The following is a 21,790-nucleotide window of genomic DNA, read 5'->3' on the forward strand; positions in this document are numbered from 1 at the left end:
CTTATATTTTTAAATCTACATAATTATTTTTAATATTTTTATTGTGAATACTTTTGTAGAGTTAGTTCTAATTCAATATGGAGAGATATTTTTATTGTATCATTAATTTTTTTACATAATTTTTATATTCACATTACTTTTTACATATTCTCGTTTGTTTCTATGTTATTTTTACATTCATATAATTTATATAGGTTTTTAAAATTAATTTCAAAGTTCAAGTTACAGGGTTATTTGTTGTCACTCGTTTGGATATATGAATTTGGCAAGTAAGTTTTAAACTCTTCGACTTTAAGTTTTTATATTTTCAAATCTATATAATAGAATGTAGTATTCTTATTATTAATACTTTTGTAGAGTTAATTCAAAGTTAACATGGAGAGATATTATAAAAGAAAAAAAAAACAATAGAGACAATAGAGGCATCATCTTCAAAGGAAAAAATGTTTTAGGTTCTGATTGATCTTATACAGAATTCAATCTAGAAAAAATACCCGTAGATCCTGGTCTAAGAACTAAAATTTATGATTATAATTATAATATTCGAGATCAAGTTTGTAGATCATATTTGCTAAAAGGTCCTTGTCAGCCTCGAAATCGTACTTTTCCACTTAAGAAATTTGGTTCAAAGTCAAGATCATTTAACTCAGCTTGATTTAGTAAATATTCTAATTGGCTAGAATATAACATTTCCAAGGATGACATTTTGTTCATGTTGCTATCTATTCAAACTAGATGTAAGTAAAGAGTCAGGAGGTGACTGTTTTGTCAATGAAGGATTTTCTAATTGGAAGAAAAAAGAGAAATTGCATATTTATGTGGTGGTCCTATTAGTGCACACAATATGACTTTGTGTAAATGTGAGGCTCTTTTGAAACAAAAACAACATATCGAGACTTTTTTAAATAGGATGTCTGACCAAACACGAGTTGAGTATCGAACTAAATTAGGTGCATCAATTGATTGTATTTGATTTTTATTACGACAAGGACTTGCATTTCGTGGACATGATGAGACAGATGATTCGAAGAATCAAGGTAATTTTCTTGAACTTTTACAATGGTTATGCGACCATAATAAGAATATTGAAGCTGTGACTTTGAAAAATGCCCCAAATAATTTGAAACTGACTTCACCCAATATTAAAAAAGATATAGTGTATTCCATTGCACTAGAAGTTGTTAATATGGATATAAAAAATATGTGTGACAAACAGTTTTCTATCTTGATAGACAAATCAAAAGATGTATCTTCAAAGGAGTAGATATCAATTGTATTGTGATATGTGATGATTTATTGGAATCATACATGCCAATGATACAAGTTCTCTATCAATTAAGAAAGTCATAGATGATTTTTTTTTCCTCAACATAGGTTAAGCATTGCTAGTTTACGAGGACAATGATATGTTGGAGCAAGTAATATGCAAGGTTGGTTCAATGGATTGAAAGCATTTATTTTAAAAGAAAATGAATGTGCTTTTTACATTCATTGTTTTTCTTATCAGCTTCAATTAGCTCTTATAGCTACTTCTAAAAATCATGTGGAAATTGTTGGTCTGCTTTTTATTGTTACAAATATGGTGAATGTAATTGGGACATTAGCAAAACGTCGAGATATTTTACGAGAGAAACATAGAAGGAAATTTTTGAAGCTTTAAATAATGGTGAAATATTAAGTGATTGATGATTAAATCAGGAGACAGTGATTAAGCGACCAGGAGATACTCGATGGGGTACAAATTACTACACTTTAACAAACTTATTACAATGTTCTCTTCAATAGTTGATGTACTTGAGACAATTGTGCAAGGTGGATCAAATTCAGAACAAAAATATGAAGCAAAGACTCTAATAAGTTCAATTCTATCTTTTGACTTTCCTTTTCATATACATTTTATGAAAATTATCTTGGGAATCACTAATCACTTGTCTCAAGCATTACAAAGAAAAGATCAAGATATTGCGAATGCAATGAATTTAGTTAAAATTTGTAAAGAAAGACTGCAAAAAACAAGAGAGTCTGACTAGGATTCGTTGTTGAGTATGGTTTCTGATTTCTGTCATAGTCATGATATTGAATTCCGTAAATGGATGACCTATTTTTAATTCGAGGATGACAAAGGCGAAAATCTCAAGCAGTTACATATTTACATCATTATCGTGTTGAAGTTTTCTATATCGTCATTTATATGCAATTTTGAGGGCTAGATAATTATTTTACTGAAACAAATACTGAATTGCTTCTCTATATGACATGTCTAAATTCGAGTAATTCATTTGTTTCTTTTTATAGAAAAAAAGCTTAGTCAACTTGCTCAATTTTACCCAAAAGACTTTTCAGCTATTGAACTCTCTATGCTTGAGGATCAACTTCAAAATTACATCATTGATATGCATTCAAATATTGAGTTTATTGAGCTAAAAAATATATATGATCTTGGAGTAAAAATGGTCGTGACGAATAAAGACAAGGTCTATCCATTAATTTACAAACTACTCACCTTGGCATTGATTTTACCCATCGTCACAGCTACTGTAGAGAGAACATTTTCTGCTATGTATATTGCGAAGACTCGTTTGTGTAATCAAATGGGAAATCAATTGATGAATGATTATTTTATAGTCTATATTGGAAAGGATTTACTTGATAAGTTAAATACTGAAGTTATCATAAATCGATTTCAAAATATAAAAACTTGTAGAGGGAAATTGTAATGTACTAAATTAGTTAATTTTTGAAGTTATGAATAGTGTCCCTATATAATTTCTAGCTCTGCCACTACTTAGGTGCATAGAGATGCACTAATCTCTTGAATCTCATCCCACTATCATCACACACATTAAAAAAATGAATTAAAATATTTTAGAAAAGAAGTAAGAAAAATTTGTCATATAACAAATAATGATGGGACATTTTAGTAAATACACAAAGATAAGTGATACCAAAGATGCACCACTGCTTTACTTTTATTTTTCTCCTTTTCTTTTCTTTTCTAATAATAATAATAAAAAAATAAAAAATAAAAAACTCAACAATCTCAATTCCTATTTAGTTTTATTCCTTTCTCATGGGATATTTGATCAATTTCCGTCAAATTAATACATTTAAGGCATGCATTTACTCAAATATATATATACTAGTTAAGAAATACTTGCTATATACGTGAAATCATGTAGTTTAATTAAATTTTATAAGAAATAGTGGATCTGTAGTATGGAACAAACAAATATTATATATAGTTTTGTTTTAATTTCCATAACCTTGTACTAGTTAGATAATCAAATAATTTATTATAATACTTTCATAGGATCACATCTGAATTGTTTCATATGCACCGATTATATCTATTCGACCTAAAACTTAAAATTTTGAATATATAAATAAGGTTGTTGCTATTTATATTTACGATCGGGATAAATATTGAAATTAAAATTGGGAAGACTAAATCAAAAAGCTTATGTAGTTGACTGCTGGAATGAAGATATCAAAAGGCATAAGAAGGATTTGTATTCCATTTCATGTGGATTGTAATGTAGCCGCCAATATATATTAGCAAAGGAAGCAAGATACAATGGTCTTAATTCCTTAAACACTGTCCAAGTAGACAACTTGTCAAATTATGCCCATGTGGCTTTTTAATAAATAAATTCTTCTTTTATTTTTTAAAAATTTGGGAAGACTAAATTAATTTTACAAATCTCGTCCCCAATTTTCTCTACTTATCGATCCATATCTCTCTTTTTCTTGTTTTTCTCCATTCTACCTCAATCAACTTTGTCTTTTTCTCCTCCACATTTTATAATTGTCTCTTCCATAACATCTCATAAAAAAAAATCAAAACATTATTTGCTTCAAATGAATTTTATGGAAGTGTGTGTTAATATTTAAATACATCGTAATTAGATAAAACACAAATTTAAAAGATTGAAAAAACAAACAAACAAACGTATATGAAAAAAATGAACAAACAAACATATATGATATTGTTGGGAAAAAAAATGAGCAAAACAACCCAGAATCCTTACAAGATCACTTTAAATGAAACTTATAAAATTCATTTCATATATCAAAATATTTAAAAAATAATTGGAGGATGAGTGATATTCCTTAAATCTCTACAAAATAAAGAGCGGATCAAAATACCTTTGAAACAAACCGTGAGAAAACAAAATGAAAGGAAGAGAAAAACAATTCCTCTACAAATCACCAATTCTCATCAAAATAAAAAAAATAATAAAACAAAAGTTGAAATAAAGTTTAGAAGATCATAAGTTCGTACATATTTGGGCACATTTAATTTCTCTATAAAAGAAAAAAAAATATCTCATCGATAACTGTTCACAACCATAAGTAACAACAAATAGATGTTAAAAGGAATAAATAACCAAAATTGAAATAGTTTTGGAAAAATTTGTTCCTCCATGACTTTAAAAAAGGAATTCATAAAATTCATTTATCAAAATATCTAAAAAAAACACAATGAATCCTTAAATTTTTACAACTTAAACAAAATAAATAAACCCTTAAATCAAATATCTCAACAAAAAAAAAAAAAAAAAAAAAAAAAAAAAACCAAAAGATAAAATTAAACAAACAAGCAAAATCAAGTGTGATGAAGTTAATCAAAATGTAAAACAAACAATGAGAAAACAAAATGAGGATGAAAAAAGTAACAATTTCACTACTAATCACCAATTTTCATTGAACTAAAAATAAAGTCGACATAAAATTGTGAGAAATGAGTAAATCATACTTACTTCCGTATGTCGACAAATTCAATTTCACTGTCCAAGAAAAAAAATCATCTCATTGATAACTCTGTTCGCAACCACCATAAACAAAACAAAAAAGAGACATTCAAAATCGAAATAGTTTTAGAAAAAAATTATCCTCCAAGATTTTAAAAAAGAAAATTCATATAATTCATACATAGAAATATCTAAAAAAAATTGTAGATAAAGGATGACTCCTTAAATCTCTCAACTCAAACAAAATAAATATATACTTAGATCAAATCTCCTCAAAACTAAGAAACCCCAACACCCAAAATTAAACAAACAAACAAAAATCAAATATGATAAAGTTAATAAAATTTTTATGAATACAAGGAAATAAAATGAGGAAGAAAAATGTAACAATTCCACCACTAATCACCCATTCCCATTTAACTAAAAATATACTTATTTTCATATGTCAACAAATGTAATTTCATCGTAAAAGGGAAAAATCTCTCATTAATAACTCTGACGATTCACAACTACTTAAATAAAAAAAATTTGAAATAGTTATCTTAAAATTTATCCGACAAGACTTTAAAAAAGAAATTCATAAAATTCATATATTGAAATATGAATGATGACTCCTTAAATCTCTACAACTCAAACAAATTAAATAAACCTCTTAATCAAATCTCTCTAAGCTAAAAAAATTCCAAAACCCAAAATAAAACAAATAAACAAAACTCAAAGGTGATAAATTTAATCAAAATATCAATAAATACAGGGAAAAAATGAGGAAGGAAAAAAAATAACAATTCCACCACTAGTCACCAATTCACATCGAACTAAAAATGAAATTGAACTAGAATTTAGAGACATGAGTAAATCAATAACCTTAAATCACTCAATAGCTTTTAAAAAAGAAATTCAAACAAACTAATTTTGTGAAACTTCTTTTCCTTAAAAAGTTGTTTTCGTGTAATAAAGAAATAAGGCTTTAAAAATATTTTACGTGAAGAATATATATATATATATTTGATCACAAAAATATTGTCATGTAATAAATTAATTTAACCAAGCAATATCTACTAATTTTTTTTTTTAGTATAAAAGAGGGAGGATTCTAACCAGAGACTTCTTGATCATTATCATATCATATATGTATGTCAATGGAGTTAGACTCGTTTAGCAAATTGTATAAACTAAATATGTTAAGAGATAGATTAAATAATTAATAAATATAACTAATTAACTTAAATTAATTTATTGATATTGTATAATTACATTATCAATTAATTAAAATTAAAAAGTACTAATTAATGACAATAAATAAAATTATAAATTATAAATATTGTATCATACATATATCAGATTGAATTCATAATGTTTTTTTAAATGGAGATTTTCAAAAATAGAAAAATAAAGAAAATAATTTATACAAAATAACAAAATTAAATCATTTTTTATAGAAATTGACAAAAGTCTATCGATGATTGAAATGGATAGACAGATACGGATAGAAATCTATCAATATCTAACGATTTTTTTTTCTAACGAAAACTTACCAGCGTAGAATTAAACTATTTTCAAACTTCGAAGTGCAATTTGATAAAATTGATACATTAGGACCAAGTGTGGGTAAAGTTCGATTTTTTGCAATAGTTTATGCTTGATATTTTATTAATTATAACTGGTTCAACATTATTAAAAATTAAAATTGACAGCCAAAACATAATTTATAGAAATACTTTATTAATTATATTAATAAAAGTAAATCAAATACAATTTCATGGTTGATTATAATAAATCAAACTATTACGTGACCATAATTTGTTTGTTTGTTTCTCTTTTTGAGCAACTATTTATAACTTGTTATTAGTTCCATTAAAAAAAATGCTATTAGTTACTCTAAAAAATGTTATTAGTTGTTTCAAGTTATTTTAAGTTTTTTTTTTTTTTTTTTACAAAATAAACAATAACTAAACTAGCATATTGTCATATATATATATATATTCTTTATATATATATGACATATTGTCATATATAGATTTGGTTCTCCAACCTCACATCACATATTGTCATATATATATTCTTTATATCTGAGTGACAAACTATATTTTATCCAACATCACATTCATAAGAACAATCCCACAAAATATGCATAAACATCATTCATTTTCATAACTACAAACACTATTGTACAAATACCAAACATAGTAATACTTGATTTCCAAACAATTTTTTTCATTGAGCATATAACTAAAAAGCATATAATATAAGAACTAAAAACATATTAGACATATACATATATATATATATATATATATTATTGTGAGTGTCAGGATCAATTTATGCGCACCTCGACTAATATCACGAGACAACCCACTTGACCCTACAATATTTAGGTGTTAAGGAAACTCGTAGAAAAGTAATTCCTAGGTAGATGGCCACCATAGATTGAACATTGACCTTTTAGACATTTATTAAGACTCTCTCCTTTTTTACCACTAGCCAATCCAGGATGGTTAAGAACTAAAAACAATTTTCAACCTCCCAAAATAAAACTCATCCAGAACCCACCTTTGATGGAACCCTACCAAGTCCAAACTGCTAGGACACCAAAAAAACAAGAAATTGATTCTAAATAAGATACCGTATAGATCCTAAACTATTATGATACCAGCATATAGATTTTGTTGAATAACATACACAAATTCAACGGCATCAGGAAAGTAAATTCCAATGAAAAATTCAACGATCTCCCATTTGAAAACATAAAGACTAAATCAAAACAAAGTATGAAAGTTCAGGACTACTACACATTAAGAAAATAGAGAAACTTAACGAATTTGAGAGGATTAAGAAACCAAACATTCATCAAACTCGGGCTTAGAAATGAACGGCGGGATACAAGGTTACCTCAATAGCCGGATGATGCAAGTCCTCCAATCAACTCAGATTTGGGTGCGTTACGCCGTTACTTAACCAGTCCGGAGAGCAGGTCACCTACCACTCTCCTCTGGTTCATAACAGAAACATTTTAAGTTTTGCTATTGACATTTTTTGTCAAAATATGTTATTTTATTAATCATAAATATAAGGGAGACTAAATTAATCTTTTTATTGAAAAAACAATTATACAAAGGTGTAGATGTAATATAAAATTTTTTTTTCCTTGTGGGGGGAGGGGGTGGGATACAGAAAGAATGTACACTTCCTTCTATTATAACAGCCCAACGACACAGCTTAACTGCAGTCTATTCTCCAAGCTTCTTAAGTGATGCCCCAATAACATACACCTGTAGCAAGAAAATTCCATCAACGAGTTAGATCATTGGACTTGGTTCATTTCAAGATTCTTGAAAATGGGCCGCAAGATCCATTTGGAACCTAAAACAAGTCTAGTCAGGAATTTTTTTGTCGCAAATGAGCTTCGAAGTTCTTAGTTTGCACAAGACCACTCAAGTTTAACCATTGAAAATTTTTCCAGAACTAAATGGAATATAAACTGAAAGATAACATAGAGGCCAACGATTGCCAACTAACCAGAATAAAAGCTTTGCTAGGTAATCCCGAGAAGTGCCTACAGTATCACAAAACTCATTGCCAGCATCTGCAAGTTTCTCTAAATCTGCCACACTCGAATGCTCAATGAAAGTAGAGCTAGCATCATCTTTGAAGAACCTTTGCAATATGTTTCCAACAAGCTCGTGAATGATTTCCTCCACCTCCAACGTAGATGGTTTGCAGAGTTCAGTCACCTACATAATAAATGTGGAGGTAAGAATATGAGCCCTGAGAATGAAGTTCAACAGCTGAGCCTATTTGCAAGATGAAAATTAAAGGCATATATGCACAATAGTGTAGTTATAGAAGTAAAAAAATGAAGTACCATATTGGAATCCAAAGACCGCAGATACTCTAACAAATCGTTTCTGTTTCCTCTGCCATGTTCTATCTGCATATTTTCTTGCTTCCGAGCATTTAGTTCCTGACACATTCAAAGAAAAAATATGGGAAGGTAAAGCAGAGAATCATCAAGTCATGAAGCCTTTTCTTTCCCTCAATTAAGGTGCAGGGTACGTGCAGAAAAAGCATTTATTTAACCCCCTCCCAATAAACAGGAAAACCTCCCAATACTAAAAGGCAGATAACTGAAATATGCTGAATGATATAAGCAATCAAGCACTAGTTTATTTTGCCTTAGCCCTTCCAATGTAAATTAAGGGAGCCTGAACATGATTGCACCAAAGAACATAAGGTGATAACAGGTTACATTTGAATACAAAGCTAAAATCTAAGTGCATACTACTAAACTTGATAGCATCTGATGGTTTTCTTTTGCTAAATGGGAGTCATATCTAATTATCTATGATGAATCATAAAACCTAACAGAATAATTTTTCTACAAAAATATATGACCTCTAGCTGCATGTCCGATAATCACTGAAACTTATCTAAATGATTGAATCTAACAGCAAATGCTTCCAAAATATTGTAAAAGTAGGTAAATAGCTGAAAGGGAAGAGGAAATATATAATCCTTCAATTGTCCAAACCCTTAACAATATAACATCGGGAACATATTAACATTTGTCTTTGTCTACATACAGAAACTGGTTTATTTCTGGCACCTGACAAGCAATTACTAATTGAGGAATTTACATTTAAATTTAAGCTTGATTCGAAACAAATGACAAACCTTAACAAAAAAAGATTCAATTGAACATTAGGAATATACATATATATATATATAGAGAGAGAGAGAGAGTAAAATAAGAATTCAGTTGTACAGTGATAACATATAACTCCTCGCTGCAAGTATGAATTAATAAAGCACACACGCACTAAATAACATAGCTAATAGCAAAAAACTATGAGGAAATATATCCAACTAATTTTGTATCTTAACATAGTAAATGAAACCCTTCATTTGTTAATTTTTAGAATCTGCCCCATTTCAGGATACTGAATTTTTTTTCTATAGAATTATATATCTCTACTTAATAAAAGAAAATGGAGAAATGCTTTTGAGAATTCAGTTCGTCAAGTCGTGGATGGACAATAGAACAGAGGTGTAGTCAATAAGCAAGAGTGAAGACCGTTAGCAACTCAGTAAACCCTTACATCCTTAAGATTTGATAATTCTGACTGCAACTGCTGGATATACTTCAACGCCTCGGGTGGCAAATCGGTCAAGAGACGAGGCCTTGTATCCAAATCCTCCATATTGGAATCAACGCCAACCCGAATCTCCTCAATATCCGAAACTTCCAGTGACTTCGACCTCTCCAAGCCCGTCAATTTATCCGGCGAGATATCGAAATTCCTCATCAAAGACAACCGATACTCCGCGTTCCAGAGAGTGTACCTACAAAGAGCAACTCGTCTCAGTTAAAGGAATTCCACGGAAAGAAACACCTAAGCATGAAGAATTTCATCAAACTTGCGTAAACAGCAAAGAATTACCCGGTGATAATTGACGAAGAGAGGAGATTATGGAGAGGGCTTTTGGAAACCCTAACGGTGACAGAGAACTGATCAGACGGAAGCAAACCCAACATTGAAGAAATAGTCTGCTTCATGGAATCCTTAGCAACATCAGAAACGCCCTTGGAAATATCGGATGTATCAAGCGGCTCAATCCGCTTGAGCATATTGGCGATTACGGAGAATCCGCGATCGAATTTCAACTTCCGAGTGGAAACAAAGTCATCGGAAACTCCGCCACCATCGACACCGGAGATGAGGCAGCTGACAGTGGTTGCACCAGAGGTGGAGGGGAAACGCCGGCGGTGAAAGCTGAGATGCGAAAAGGAAAAAGAAGGCAAGGGCGGCGGTGGCGGCGGTGGTTGGGGAGGTAGGCGGGGCTTAATTGAAAAGTCAGTGACACGAGATAGGAAGAAGGTTCGAGCAGAGGACGCCATGGGAGCGAAGGAGGAAAAAAAGCTTCGAAGATCCCCTCAATGGCGCGCTCGCTCTATTATGTGGACTGCCTGCTCTTACAGATTCTACCAATCAAAATCCCATTTCTGTTCCTATCTCTGGGCTTCGCTTTCGGAACCTTGTGAATACGTGAATATAACTTACGACTTCAATTCACGTATTAATATAAGAATATATCACGTCGGCCTCAAATACTTTTTATTTTTTATTCTTTTAAAGGAAAAAAGAAAAAAAGAAAAAATTGTTGTGGTGTGGATGGTTGGTAGGAGTATTTAGTTTCTGAGGTTAAAAATAAGAAAGTGGACTGTGGACAATGAAATTTTAAAAAATATCCTCATTGTCATTTTGGGTCCGGTCCTTTACGGTCGGTTGGATGGAAAATTTCAAAACATAAATTTGAAAATAGGGGATTCAATCAAAATAAATTTAAAAATAAGGGATTTAATAAAAATAAAAATAAAGTTACATGTTGACATTTTTATGGATATTTGTACATTTTCATGATTCGACATGGATATGAAAGGTGAATCAATATTTTTATTTTATTATAAAATATCTATAAAACAAAAAATGTAAACAATAAAATATCACTTATATAAATATTAACTATTTTTTAAATATTAAAATATCAATTTAATTTTTTTTAATTCTTTGTTTTTATATATATTTTTAGAAATATTCATCAACACCAAAAATTTATTGATGTTTCCATAATAAAATTGAGACCTTGAAGTTTATATCGGCCTGACATTTTAAGCGTTATTTTTCTTTAAATTATAAATTACTTCATAGGCTTTTAAAAATTTTATTTTTGAAGATATTAAGCTTTTAAATTAGTGTATATATGATCTCTCAATTTAATAAATGGTACTTAGTTCCTCAAGTTTTTTTTTAATGTCGTGGAGCTTTTTAAACTTTTAAAAGTGTCTAATAACTTTAAGAGGACGTTTGGCGTGTACGTTTGGTCTAGGTAACCTGAGTTTAAAAAAACTGTATTCGGAGGGTAGGTTTTAGAAGTGTGGATCTAAGAAATATGTGTTTAGAAGATAGGCTTAACTAGTCTATAAATGAATTGCAGATTTATAAATTCTTTAATTTGAAAAATATTTTATGGTATTTAATCACTAGTTAGATTTTAGATTAGTTTAAATTTGTTATCTTAATTATTTTAATATAGTCAAGTTTAAAATAAACTAAAAATTTTAGAATAATATTTTTAAAAAAAATTAAATTTTGATTAAAATTATCATTTTATTTAATCTATTGTTTTAATACTTTGATATTTTAATTTTACTAGATTTTGAAATAAAATTCCATAGACTTTTGTCACTTTAACTAATCTGAAAATGATCTTTTTTTTTTTTGCCATAATACGCTAACTTAAAATTGAAATAAATTACTATTTTATTATTAAATTAAATTATTGAAAAACTATATTTTTTTTATCGAATTATGTTTGAGGAATAAAAATAAAAAGTTTTGAATTTTGAATTTTAAATCTTTACGTTTCAAACACTATTATAAGCCTTCAAGTTAGTTAAATTGACCAACGAAAAAAATGAAAATGTAATTAAATTAAATTAGGATTTTCTACACATATAGCCTAAATAAATATACCTTATTATACAATTGCAGTCTAATAGCGCGTTTGGAATGACTTAGAAAAAATATCTTTCAAAAATTCATTTTTGTTTAAACACTTTCGATAAAAACTCCTTAAAAAAAACATGTATTTGACAACTCTTTCTTAAAAATATTTTTATATACAAATTTGTTTAGTTTGTTATGTTGGATTTTATGTCCTAAAACTCGTGGTTTGCAAATAATAAACTTATTCTGATAAATTCAATAAAGTTATTGAAGTTTGATTCAATAAAGTGAATTGAATATATGAATTGCTTATTTCGTTTTCGAAATAAATCCAGTAAACTAAAAGATCCATGACTATTACATTAGTACTTGAACTTTATGTGGAGACATAAAAGTGGATCATGTTCGAGTAAATAGTCTAAATGATATATAATATATGAATAATTGTTACAAGGAGTTGTAAAGTTCTACCAACGAAATCCTGATTCATACATATAGTGACATGAGAAATGGGGTCGTCCTATGCAATGAGTTTGTGTAAGATCGGACCAAGAAATAAGTCACTCTTACTTTATAACATTGTTAACGGTTTAAGACTGACTATTTCACAATGATGACCTAGGTAACTTAACCTTAATCCTAAGTTAACTATGAACTCCTGTTTATTTGGGATTATCCTTAGATCTGCATAGGTGAGAGTTAGCTCAACAGCGCCGGCTCAATAAGTTTTCTATTTTAGAGTAAGATCAAGTAGATAGCTGGGGACATATGGTGCAAGATGAAATTCACTCCTACCCGCTTTCAGGGATAGTAGAGAGGTTGCTCTCTTAAGTGCTGACTCCAGGTTTTGAATAAGGGGCCCCACCCTCTCATTGGCTCGAGAGAGACTCGATTTGATGGTCGGATCACGAACCAATTATTCATTAGAGGATCAATGAGACTTAAGAAACAAGAGGTAAAGAACCAATTATTCATTAGAGGATCAATGAGACTTAAGAAACAAGAGGTAATCTCAGGGGTAAAACATCCTTTTGACCTAGTCGTTATTACGAACAATCTGTGAAGGGTTAACTTATTAATCATGGTTATATCGAGTGGACACAATATATCTACAGTGAGGGGAGTGCAACTCTGGGCTTTAGTAGAGTGATCCGGTAGTTGAGTTAATTCAGTGCAAAGAGTTTAACCGATCCTTAATCTATAGGTCCATTAGGTCCCCTATTAGCTCATAAACAGATAAGCCTTAGAATAACGTGATAAGTTGATTTGAAACGTTCAAATTCGAATAAAGGGAATTAGTAATTATATGTGATATAATTATACGTTTAATTTGGGAATTAAACGAAATTGGAGAATCAATTAAAATTTAAATATGATTTAAATATTAATTTTATGGAATTGGAGATAAATTAATTTAATATTTGATATTAAATTAAATAGAATTAATTAAATTGTTTAATTAATTATTTATTATTAATTTTATTAGAAAATAAATTATGGAATTAATTTTTATAAAATTAATAAAATCTCAATTTTAATTAAAGAATTAAAATTTTGATTTTGAAAAAAAAATAAAAAATCAAAAGGAAATTTGAAAAATGAAAAATCCCAAAAGTGGGATTTTTCCACTCTAAAAAAGCTGGTAGCTTATTCACATTCCACTTGAAATTCTCAGTCAAAATCAAAGCTTGAGCTGTAATTCATGCATGATTCTTGTTTGCATGATACTTGATAGTCATGCAATATATAGATCAGTTTTCGAGTGGAAATGGGCATGCAATTGACTGAATTTGCTGAGAAATTCTGGAGGTTGAAGAACGTAACCAGTGACCTCTTATCTTTTTTTCCTAATTCAAGCTTGTTTTGAGTCCCACAACTCAATATAAGGCTCTAAGAGAATAGTAGGGAAGACCTTGTGGTGGTTCACAATCAAAGGAAAAGGAGATTGCAGTTGAAGATCAATATTCAAGAGGTTCTTCAAAGGTATGTGTTAAAACCCTCTTAATTCTCTATGGACATGCTTATTTTAATGTCAAAATCACTTAATTAGAATGTTTAATGATTCCGTTTTCTTCTGCTGCATGTTTATGTATTCCAACATGATATATACTAAAAGCATTTTTATTAATGTGTTTCAAGGTTGGCTGGTAGTGGCCGTCAGATGTGGTTATCAGAGGCTGGTCGATGGAGTTGGTGGCCGAAATTTCGCCGATGTGAGGGTGAGGGGGATTGCCAAAGGTTGGTCGGTGGTGGTCGGAGTTGACCCATGACAATTGTTGGAGGTGGCAGTCAGAGGTTGGTTGATGACAGTCACCAAGGTGGCAGTTGGAGTGGGCCAATGGCAGTCGTTGGAGGTCACAACCAGAGTTGGCTAGCTGGCAGCGGTTGTCAAAGGGTGGTGGCTAGAGTTGGTTGACTATAATCGTCAAAAGTGGTGTCCAAAGGTTGGCCGACGTACTTCCTAGATTAACTTAGAAGGAAAAAAAAAAAAAAAAAAGATAACCCATAGGTTTGAATAGTGTTTACTATTCAAACTCATGGGAAAAGAAGAAAGAAAATAAGGCTTCTCACATCTTTGCCCCAAACAAAGGTTGAGCTTAGGATACCTAAACCATTCAATCCCAACCTTGAAACAAACACCCCTAATTGAAACTCTAAATTTAGCTCTTTCATTATAATTCTATTTTAAAAAGGCAACTGCATAATTCTCACAAAATACTAGTATAATATATTGGAATCAAATTGGGTGTAGCAGTTGTTAGTGATGTCCAATTTTTCCATGGGGACAGGGCCTCGCATTGTCTCGCCCCAAACGGGGTGGGGGGATTCCGTGAGCTAAACATGAATGGGGAATGCATTCCCCGTCCCCATCCCCCCGATTAGCCTCTATTTACTTATTTAGTATTATTATTTAATGTTGTGTTATTATTATTATTATATAAACATTACGTTTAAATTTCAAGTTTGATTGTTTATTGGTCAAGATAATGAATATATTTGAATTGAATATTTATATCTAGATTATGTATGTGAATAATTTGATTTATATCTATTTCTTTCTACTAAAAAAGTTTGATTAGTTGTTTTAGGCCAAAATTTGAGTAATTTATCTTTAAATTCAAATTGTCATGTAAAACTAACCATAATAAATAATTTGGTAATAGAGTTAATTATTTAATTAAAATTTGCTCATATTAGTGATTTAAATTAATCATTTTTTTAAAAAAAAACAAACGGAAAAAAATTTCCTGCATGAATCCCGCCTCGATCCTGTGGGGAAATTTTACGGGAATGGAAAATGAAATGGAGAGCAGGGATAGGGATTGGGAACGACATCTCCAGCCTACCCCTGGACATCTCTAGCGCTTGTGTAATAGGAGTGATTTTCCATTTTTTTTTTCATTATTTCTATCTAATTATTAAAAAAGAATTGAGCCACAATCATTTTCGTTAGTTGCAAGGGTTTTGTTACAAAATTAATGTTAAACGAGATTGAGTGAAATTGGTTTATAATCAAAGTGAATTTAGTTACAATAGTAATTAACATGACCTTCTTTTTAGAAATCAAATGTTTGATTGATTATCTCTATAGTTGTTGTATTAAAAAAAACTAATGATTATTATAAACTTATCTAAAGTAGTTCATTTAGTAAATGTCAATGTTTTTTTATACAACTTTCAAAGTTCAAGCATATAAATTGTTTTATATATATATATCAGCATACTTTTTCGTTGTTATTTATTATTTATTACTTTTCCTTAATTTGTTGTACTAAACTAAACGTGTTAAAAATATTGAGAATAATTTTAGAGCCAACTCAATTGTTCGGATTGAAATTTATTCAACCCAATAATTCTCAACCCAATCCAACCATGAAACATTTGGATTAGAATGGTTTGGATCAGTTGGATCATTTATTTAAATTTTTTTCTAAAATAAAGTAAAATGTTAATACGTAAAAATTTGCTTTAGGGTATGTTTGAAATACATTTTCAAGTATTTAACTTAAAAATAAGTCATTTGAGAAAGAAAAAAAATGGATTTGGCAATTATTCAAAATAGCTTTTGAAATATATTTTAAACAATCAAAACAGGCCCTTAATTATTTTTATATATTGAATTAATATTAACAACTCAATTTCAATTTATATATGTAAAATCTCTTTCCAAAGTACTAAAAAAATTATTTTTAAGAGTTGTTGGAGAATAAATTTTCAAAAAAATTAATGAAACTAAATAAAACTAAAACAAATATATATATCTAGTCGTATTATAAGTAAACAAGAGTAGTATATATATATATATATATATTAAATACTATTAATTTAAAATGACATGTGATTATCTAAAATAATAACAAAATTATTTGAGTGCTTTCTCAAATTTATTCTTAAAAATATGGAGACAGGAACCAAATACACATATTTTTAAAATTTAAATATTAAAAAATTATTTTTTAAAGTTGACTTCAACATTTAACTTCAAATAGAAAAATAGTCCATGAAAAAGTGAAAGACAACACATATACACAATTCTTTAAAAAAAAAAAAAAAAAAAAGGAAATCAAGTCAACATAAAAATATTTTAAAATTTTATTTTCTGTATTTATTTATTTATTTTAAGTTTAACAATATGCATCATTTGACAGCTTGGTTGATGGTACGCATTTAATGTTAGGTAAGTTCATTCGGTTAAAAAAAATTATTTTATTTTTAAAATTTGCCTTAAAATTTAAATATATTTTATAAGAAAAAAAACATAATTTTCAAAAATAGAAAACAAAAACACAAAATGGATGGTCTTAGGTTTTTTTTTTTTTTTAATAGAAAAAATCATCAATTAATTTAGTTAGATCCGAAGTAATTTTAAGAAACAATTACTTTTCATTCATTTGAATGTAATCCTACTTTATCTAATTTGTTATTTTTAATTTTTATATATCAAATTAAGTAAGTTTGCCCAATAGACAAACCATAACAACAACAATAATATTTGAGACACTTGATTAAGACTAAGAAAATAGTTTTTCTATTTCAAAAAAGAAAAAAAAAATCTTTTCACCTTTAGTTTTTAAACTAAACAAATTATTTTGAACAACTTTTAACTTGAAAAGTCAGTTTCAAATTAAACTATAAAATCCTATCTTTAACATTAAAATAAAATTATCAAACCAAACACAAGAAATTGAATTTTTTGAAAAAGAAGGAAAAAACCAATGATCTGGACCTAAAATTTGTATTTTGAATACTGTTTTCAAATAACAAGAAGCTCTCTTATCAAGATTTTGCGGAAGAACTCATCCAAACCGTTCATTTTTCCATTAAACTAAACCTGATTTTTTCCCCCCAAGGAAAATGATCCAACATCATAATACAAATATTTTCCCAACACAAAATAAGGATTTTGGTGGTTGGTGGTCCAACTTAAAAGGACAATTGAGAGACAAACTATTTGGAGAGAGTGAGTAAATAAAGGATGACCAAGTATTCGTGGAATGTCAATGTCCATCCAAATTAGTCAAACAAAATCCAACCAAACGGGTTCGGTCGACTTACCTATACGTTTCTTTCACGAATTAGCATCGCATTGTATTACGAGAGTATCATACTATGATTTTATCACCTTTATAAATCTATCCTTCAAAATGTTGATATGGTAAGTAATAAATGGTAGGAATATCATATGGTACTTGAACTTTTAGCATATCCAAAAACTCTCTTAAACATGACCTAAATCTAAATGAACTTCATTGATTAAAAACAAACTTGGAAGTAATAATAATACAAGTTCAGAGTAGGTTTCATTCTAAGATTCGAATAAAAAGTTAACTTCCGCACATCCAAACTATCGATTTTTTTTTTACTTTCTTGGTAGAATCTATTAATATTTTCCAAATCTCACGTTTTCTTATATTCATATACCAGATTATTCATGATTTTTCAATCTTATTTTTGTCAATATTTTTTCCTCAACCCTATTTTTTGACTATTTATTAAAATAATATTATTTAAAAAAAATCCTCAAATTGATCATATATATTTAGCATCACATTTAGGGTTGACAACGGGGTAGGGATGTAATCCCCATCCCTATCTCCGCGTGGGGATTTTTAATCCCGTCCCCATCCCATTCCCCATTTCGAGGAGTTGGGGAATCCCTGTTTAGGGATCGGATTCTTATCGGAAAAAATTCCTCATCTATTATTTTTTTATTTAAAATCAATAAATTTTTATATTTTTATTGAAATGATACACTTTTTAGATAATAAGTTGGTATTATTTATTTAAATTAATAATTAAAAACATTTTAACATTTCTTTACTTTAAAATTTAATAAAAAGTTAAAAGTTAATTATATTATGAAATGAAATAAAAAAAAGTAAAAAAAAAAATAGTAACTTTACTGTATAAAAGTAAATATATCTATATCTATATATATAAATAAATATATATAATAAAAAAAATTAAAAAAATTCATCGGGGATGGGGAGCCTCGTCCTGTCCCTGATTCGGAGATCGTTTTGAATTTGGGTTTGATCTCATTTCTGGTCAAATCGAAAATTCTCCGTCTCGACTTGATTCTGCGGAGTTTTTTATCAACCCTAATCACAACCCTAATCACATCACATTTAGGAGTTTGTAACGTTCAAAAACCCTAATCACAACCCTAATCACATCACATTTAGGAGTTTGTAACGTTCATGCCCCACTAAATGTCCAATTCTAATGCTTATTTACAACGGGAAACCAGCGGACCAAACCTGTTATAGGAGATGGAGTGAGGATGTCAGGAAGGGGGCTTAGTTTAATGTCTCTTTGTGGACGTCAGTCAATAAGCTTTTTCATAGTTACGAAACTTGGTTTTCTTTCGTTTTACTCTATAGAGACTTGGTTTCTTACACAATAATAAATAAATAATTTGATTTCTGGTTACTATCCTGGCCCTTGAATTTTTGTTCACAAAAACAATTTCGATCTAATTTGACAACACAATTTCACTTTTAGTTTCTTATGTGTTTTAAAATTAAGTTGGTCTTCTCACCATTTTTTAACTATGGGTTTTACATTTCTTAGAAAACATTTAATTTATAGCTAAATTCTAAAAATAACAAGTATTTTAAAAATTATTATTAGTTTTTGAAAATTGGATTGGATTTTGAAAACATTTTTAGAAAATAAATAGCAAAATCAAGAAACCTATAGGTAAAAGTGGTATTTATTAGCTAAATTAAAACAAAAGAAAAAAAAAAGAAAGTAAACCGTTATCAAATAGAACTTTAGGACTTGTTTGGATTGAGGTGAGAAAATAATTTTTTTTTTAAAAAAAATCATTTTTATTTTAAACGCTTTTGATAAAAATTGTTTAAAATAAATTATTTTTAAAATTATACACCTGAAAATTTAAACTAAACACATCCTTAATTTCAAGTCCGAAAATGCGGTAACAATCTTGATCAAGAATGAATACAAGGTCTTTCATCCAAATTCTAAGAAATGCAAGCAATTGATAAAATGCACAAGGACTATTGAGGATTAATGTGTTTAACTGATGCTTTGGTATTTGTATTCATGGCTGCCATTGTGATATTGTCCAAATTTAGGCAATTTGCACTCTTTTCCTCATCTCTTCTTAGACATTCATTTGGATAGATGTGTTTAGCTAATGCTTTGGTATTGTATTCATAGCTGTCATTTTGCTATCATATTCAAATTCCAAAATTATGTAGCCAATTTTCACCATTTTCCTAATCTCCTCTAGTCATATGCACATGGTCTTCAGAAGGATTGATATATATAACTAATGCTTTTGACATTGGCTTCATGGCTACCATTTTGCTACTATCCAAATCCTAAATACACAAGCAAATTTTAAGAAAATCCATCAGAAATAACCCCTAAAACTTTTCATCTTTTACAATTAACACCATTTTTAGAAATTTGTTATAATAGTTTTTCTTCGTCCTTTCCCGTCACGTCTTTGAGATTTGAATAAAAATTTAACTTTCAAGACCGAGATTATATGTAATATTTCTCAGTGTACAAGAAGAAAAATCGTGGACTCCTCAAAATTTGCCTCCCTTTATATAGGTCCGATCCCCAAAAATCTCTACTCCCCAAAATCGTGGATCATCTCTCTCTTTCTTTTTCTTCTCCTTCTCTTTCTCGTTCTCCTTCTCTTTCTCTTTCTCTTTCTCTTTAAAAAATCTCCCAAAATTGACCCTTTCGTTTTCCTCATTAAATTAATTAAAATTCATATTCCAATGTCTACTGTTGTCAGTATTTTTCCAATGTCTACCGCAGTCTCTTCATAAAATTGATCATTCATTTTTCTCATTTAATTAATTACAATTTTCATATCCTATATTCCACATTTTTCCTCCTTTATTTTCATATTCCAATCTAGAGATGGGGTCATGTAAGAAAGAAAATTACAAAAAATAATAATAATAATTCGTGGACGGGGTCCACGATTTTGGACACATGGCAACCACCTGGTAGCCACGTTAGTGGTGACACGATTAATGAAAATTGTGTACTTGGTACACGATTTTTATCACAATCAAACCTACCATATTTCTGTCAATAGTTTGGTCTTGAAACTTATTTCTAAAATTTATTTCTTCAACCACTTTATTTTTGAAAATTTTTTCTCCAATACCCTATTTTTGTCATTATTTTCAAAAACTACATTATTCTTGAACTTAATCCCAATTTGAGCATTTTTTTTAAATTTTTCGTTGCACCTACTACAAAGTATCAAGTTCCACGAAGAAGTGTCGCAACTTTTTAGCCAACAAAGATTTGTTACATAATCTCAAGCTCCCAATCCGTAAACGTCTGATCCTAATTTTACTAGATGCACCACTAACTCCCAATTAACCATATGAAAACCTCCCTCTATTGACTCATTCCCACAGAAAAGTCCTTACCACTCTAAAGGATTTACTCAGAGACCTGGAAAATTTAAATATAGATCAGAAATAACTTGGAATTCCATTTAACACAGATTGGACAAAGATGAGCCTTCCTCGAAGAAAACGACTTATTTCCCATTAGAGATCAAAATGGAAATCAATACAGCCACCCGTACAGCAGCAACGAAGAGAGTTGCTGCAACCAGTGAAACCGCAAGATCTACAAGCTCATATGGAAGCTCAAGTAGTCAAGCCGCAAGCTCGATGGCGGTTCTGGAGGTGAATCCTTAGTATGAGATGTGGATGGCAGTAAACCAACTTCTTCTGGATTGGCTATATAACTCTATGACGCTTGACGTGGTAGTTTAAGTCATGGGTTGCGATTGTGCAAAAAGACCTATGGAGTAGCATTCAATGATTATTTGGAGTTCAATCTCAAGCCAAAGAAGATTACCTACGTCAAGTGTTCCAGTCGACTAGAAAAGGTAATCTTAAGATGGAAGAATATTTATGTATTATGAAAACCAATGCTAACAACCTTGAACAAGTTGGGAGTCTAGTCTTCACAAGAAATCTTGTGTCACAAGTATTGTCAAGGCTCGACGAAGAGTATAATGTT

General features: G+C 29.5%; 1 protein-coding gene and 1 pseudogene across 1 annotated transcript; one reads left to right on the forward strand and one right to left on the reverse strand.

Moving 5' to 3' along the window:
* The first annotated feature begins 910 nt into the window (after positions 1-910).
* LOC150033018 (uncharacterized) lies at positions 911-2,717 on the forward strand (annotated as a pseudogene).
* A 5,063-nt stretch (positions 2,718-7,780) lies between these two features.
* On the reverse strand, positions 7,781-10,923 carry LOC120091907 (seed maturation-like protein). Its single transcript, XM_039050070.2, has 5 exons — positions 10,190-10,923; positions 9,848-10,091; positions 8,614-8,712; positions 8,268-8,482; positions 7,781-8,020 (listed from the first exon to the last, which is right to left on the reverse strand). The coding sequence occupies exons 1-5, from the start codon at positions 10,645-10,647 to the stop codon at positions 7,945-7,947; spliced, it is 1,092 nt and encodes a 363-aa protein (XP_038905998.1). The 5' UTR covers positions 10,648-10,923; the 3' UTR covers positions 7,781-7,944.
* Positions 10,924-21,790: the final 10,867 nt, after the last annotated feature.

This window comes from Benincasa hispida, chromosome 11 (assembly GCF_027475165.1).
Source record: "Benincasa hispida cultivar pf3 chromosome 11, pf3_genome.v1.1, whole genome shotgun sequence".
Lineage (NCBI taxonomy): Eukaryota > Viridiplantae > Streptophyta > Magnoliopsida > Cucurbitales > Cucurbitaceae > Benincasa > Benincasa hispida.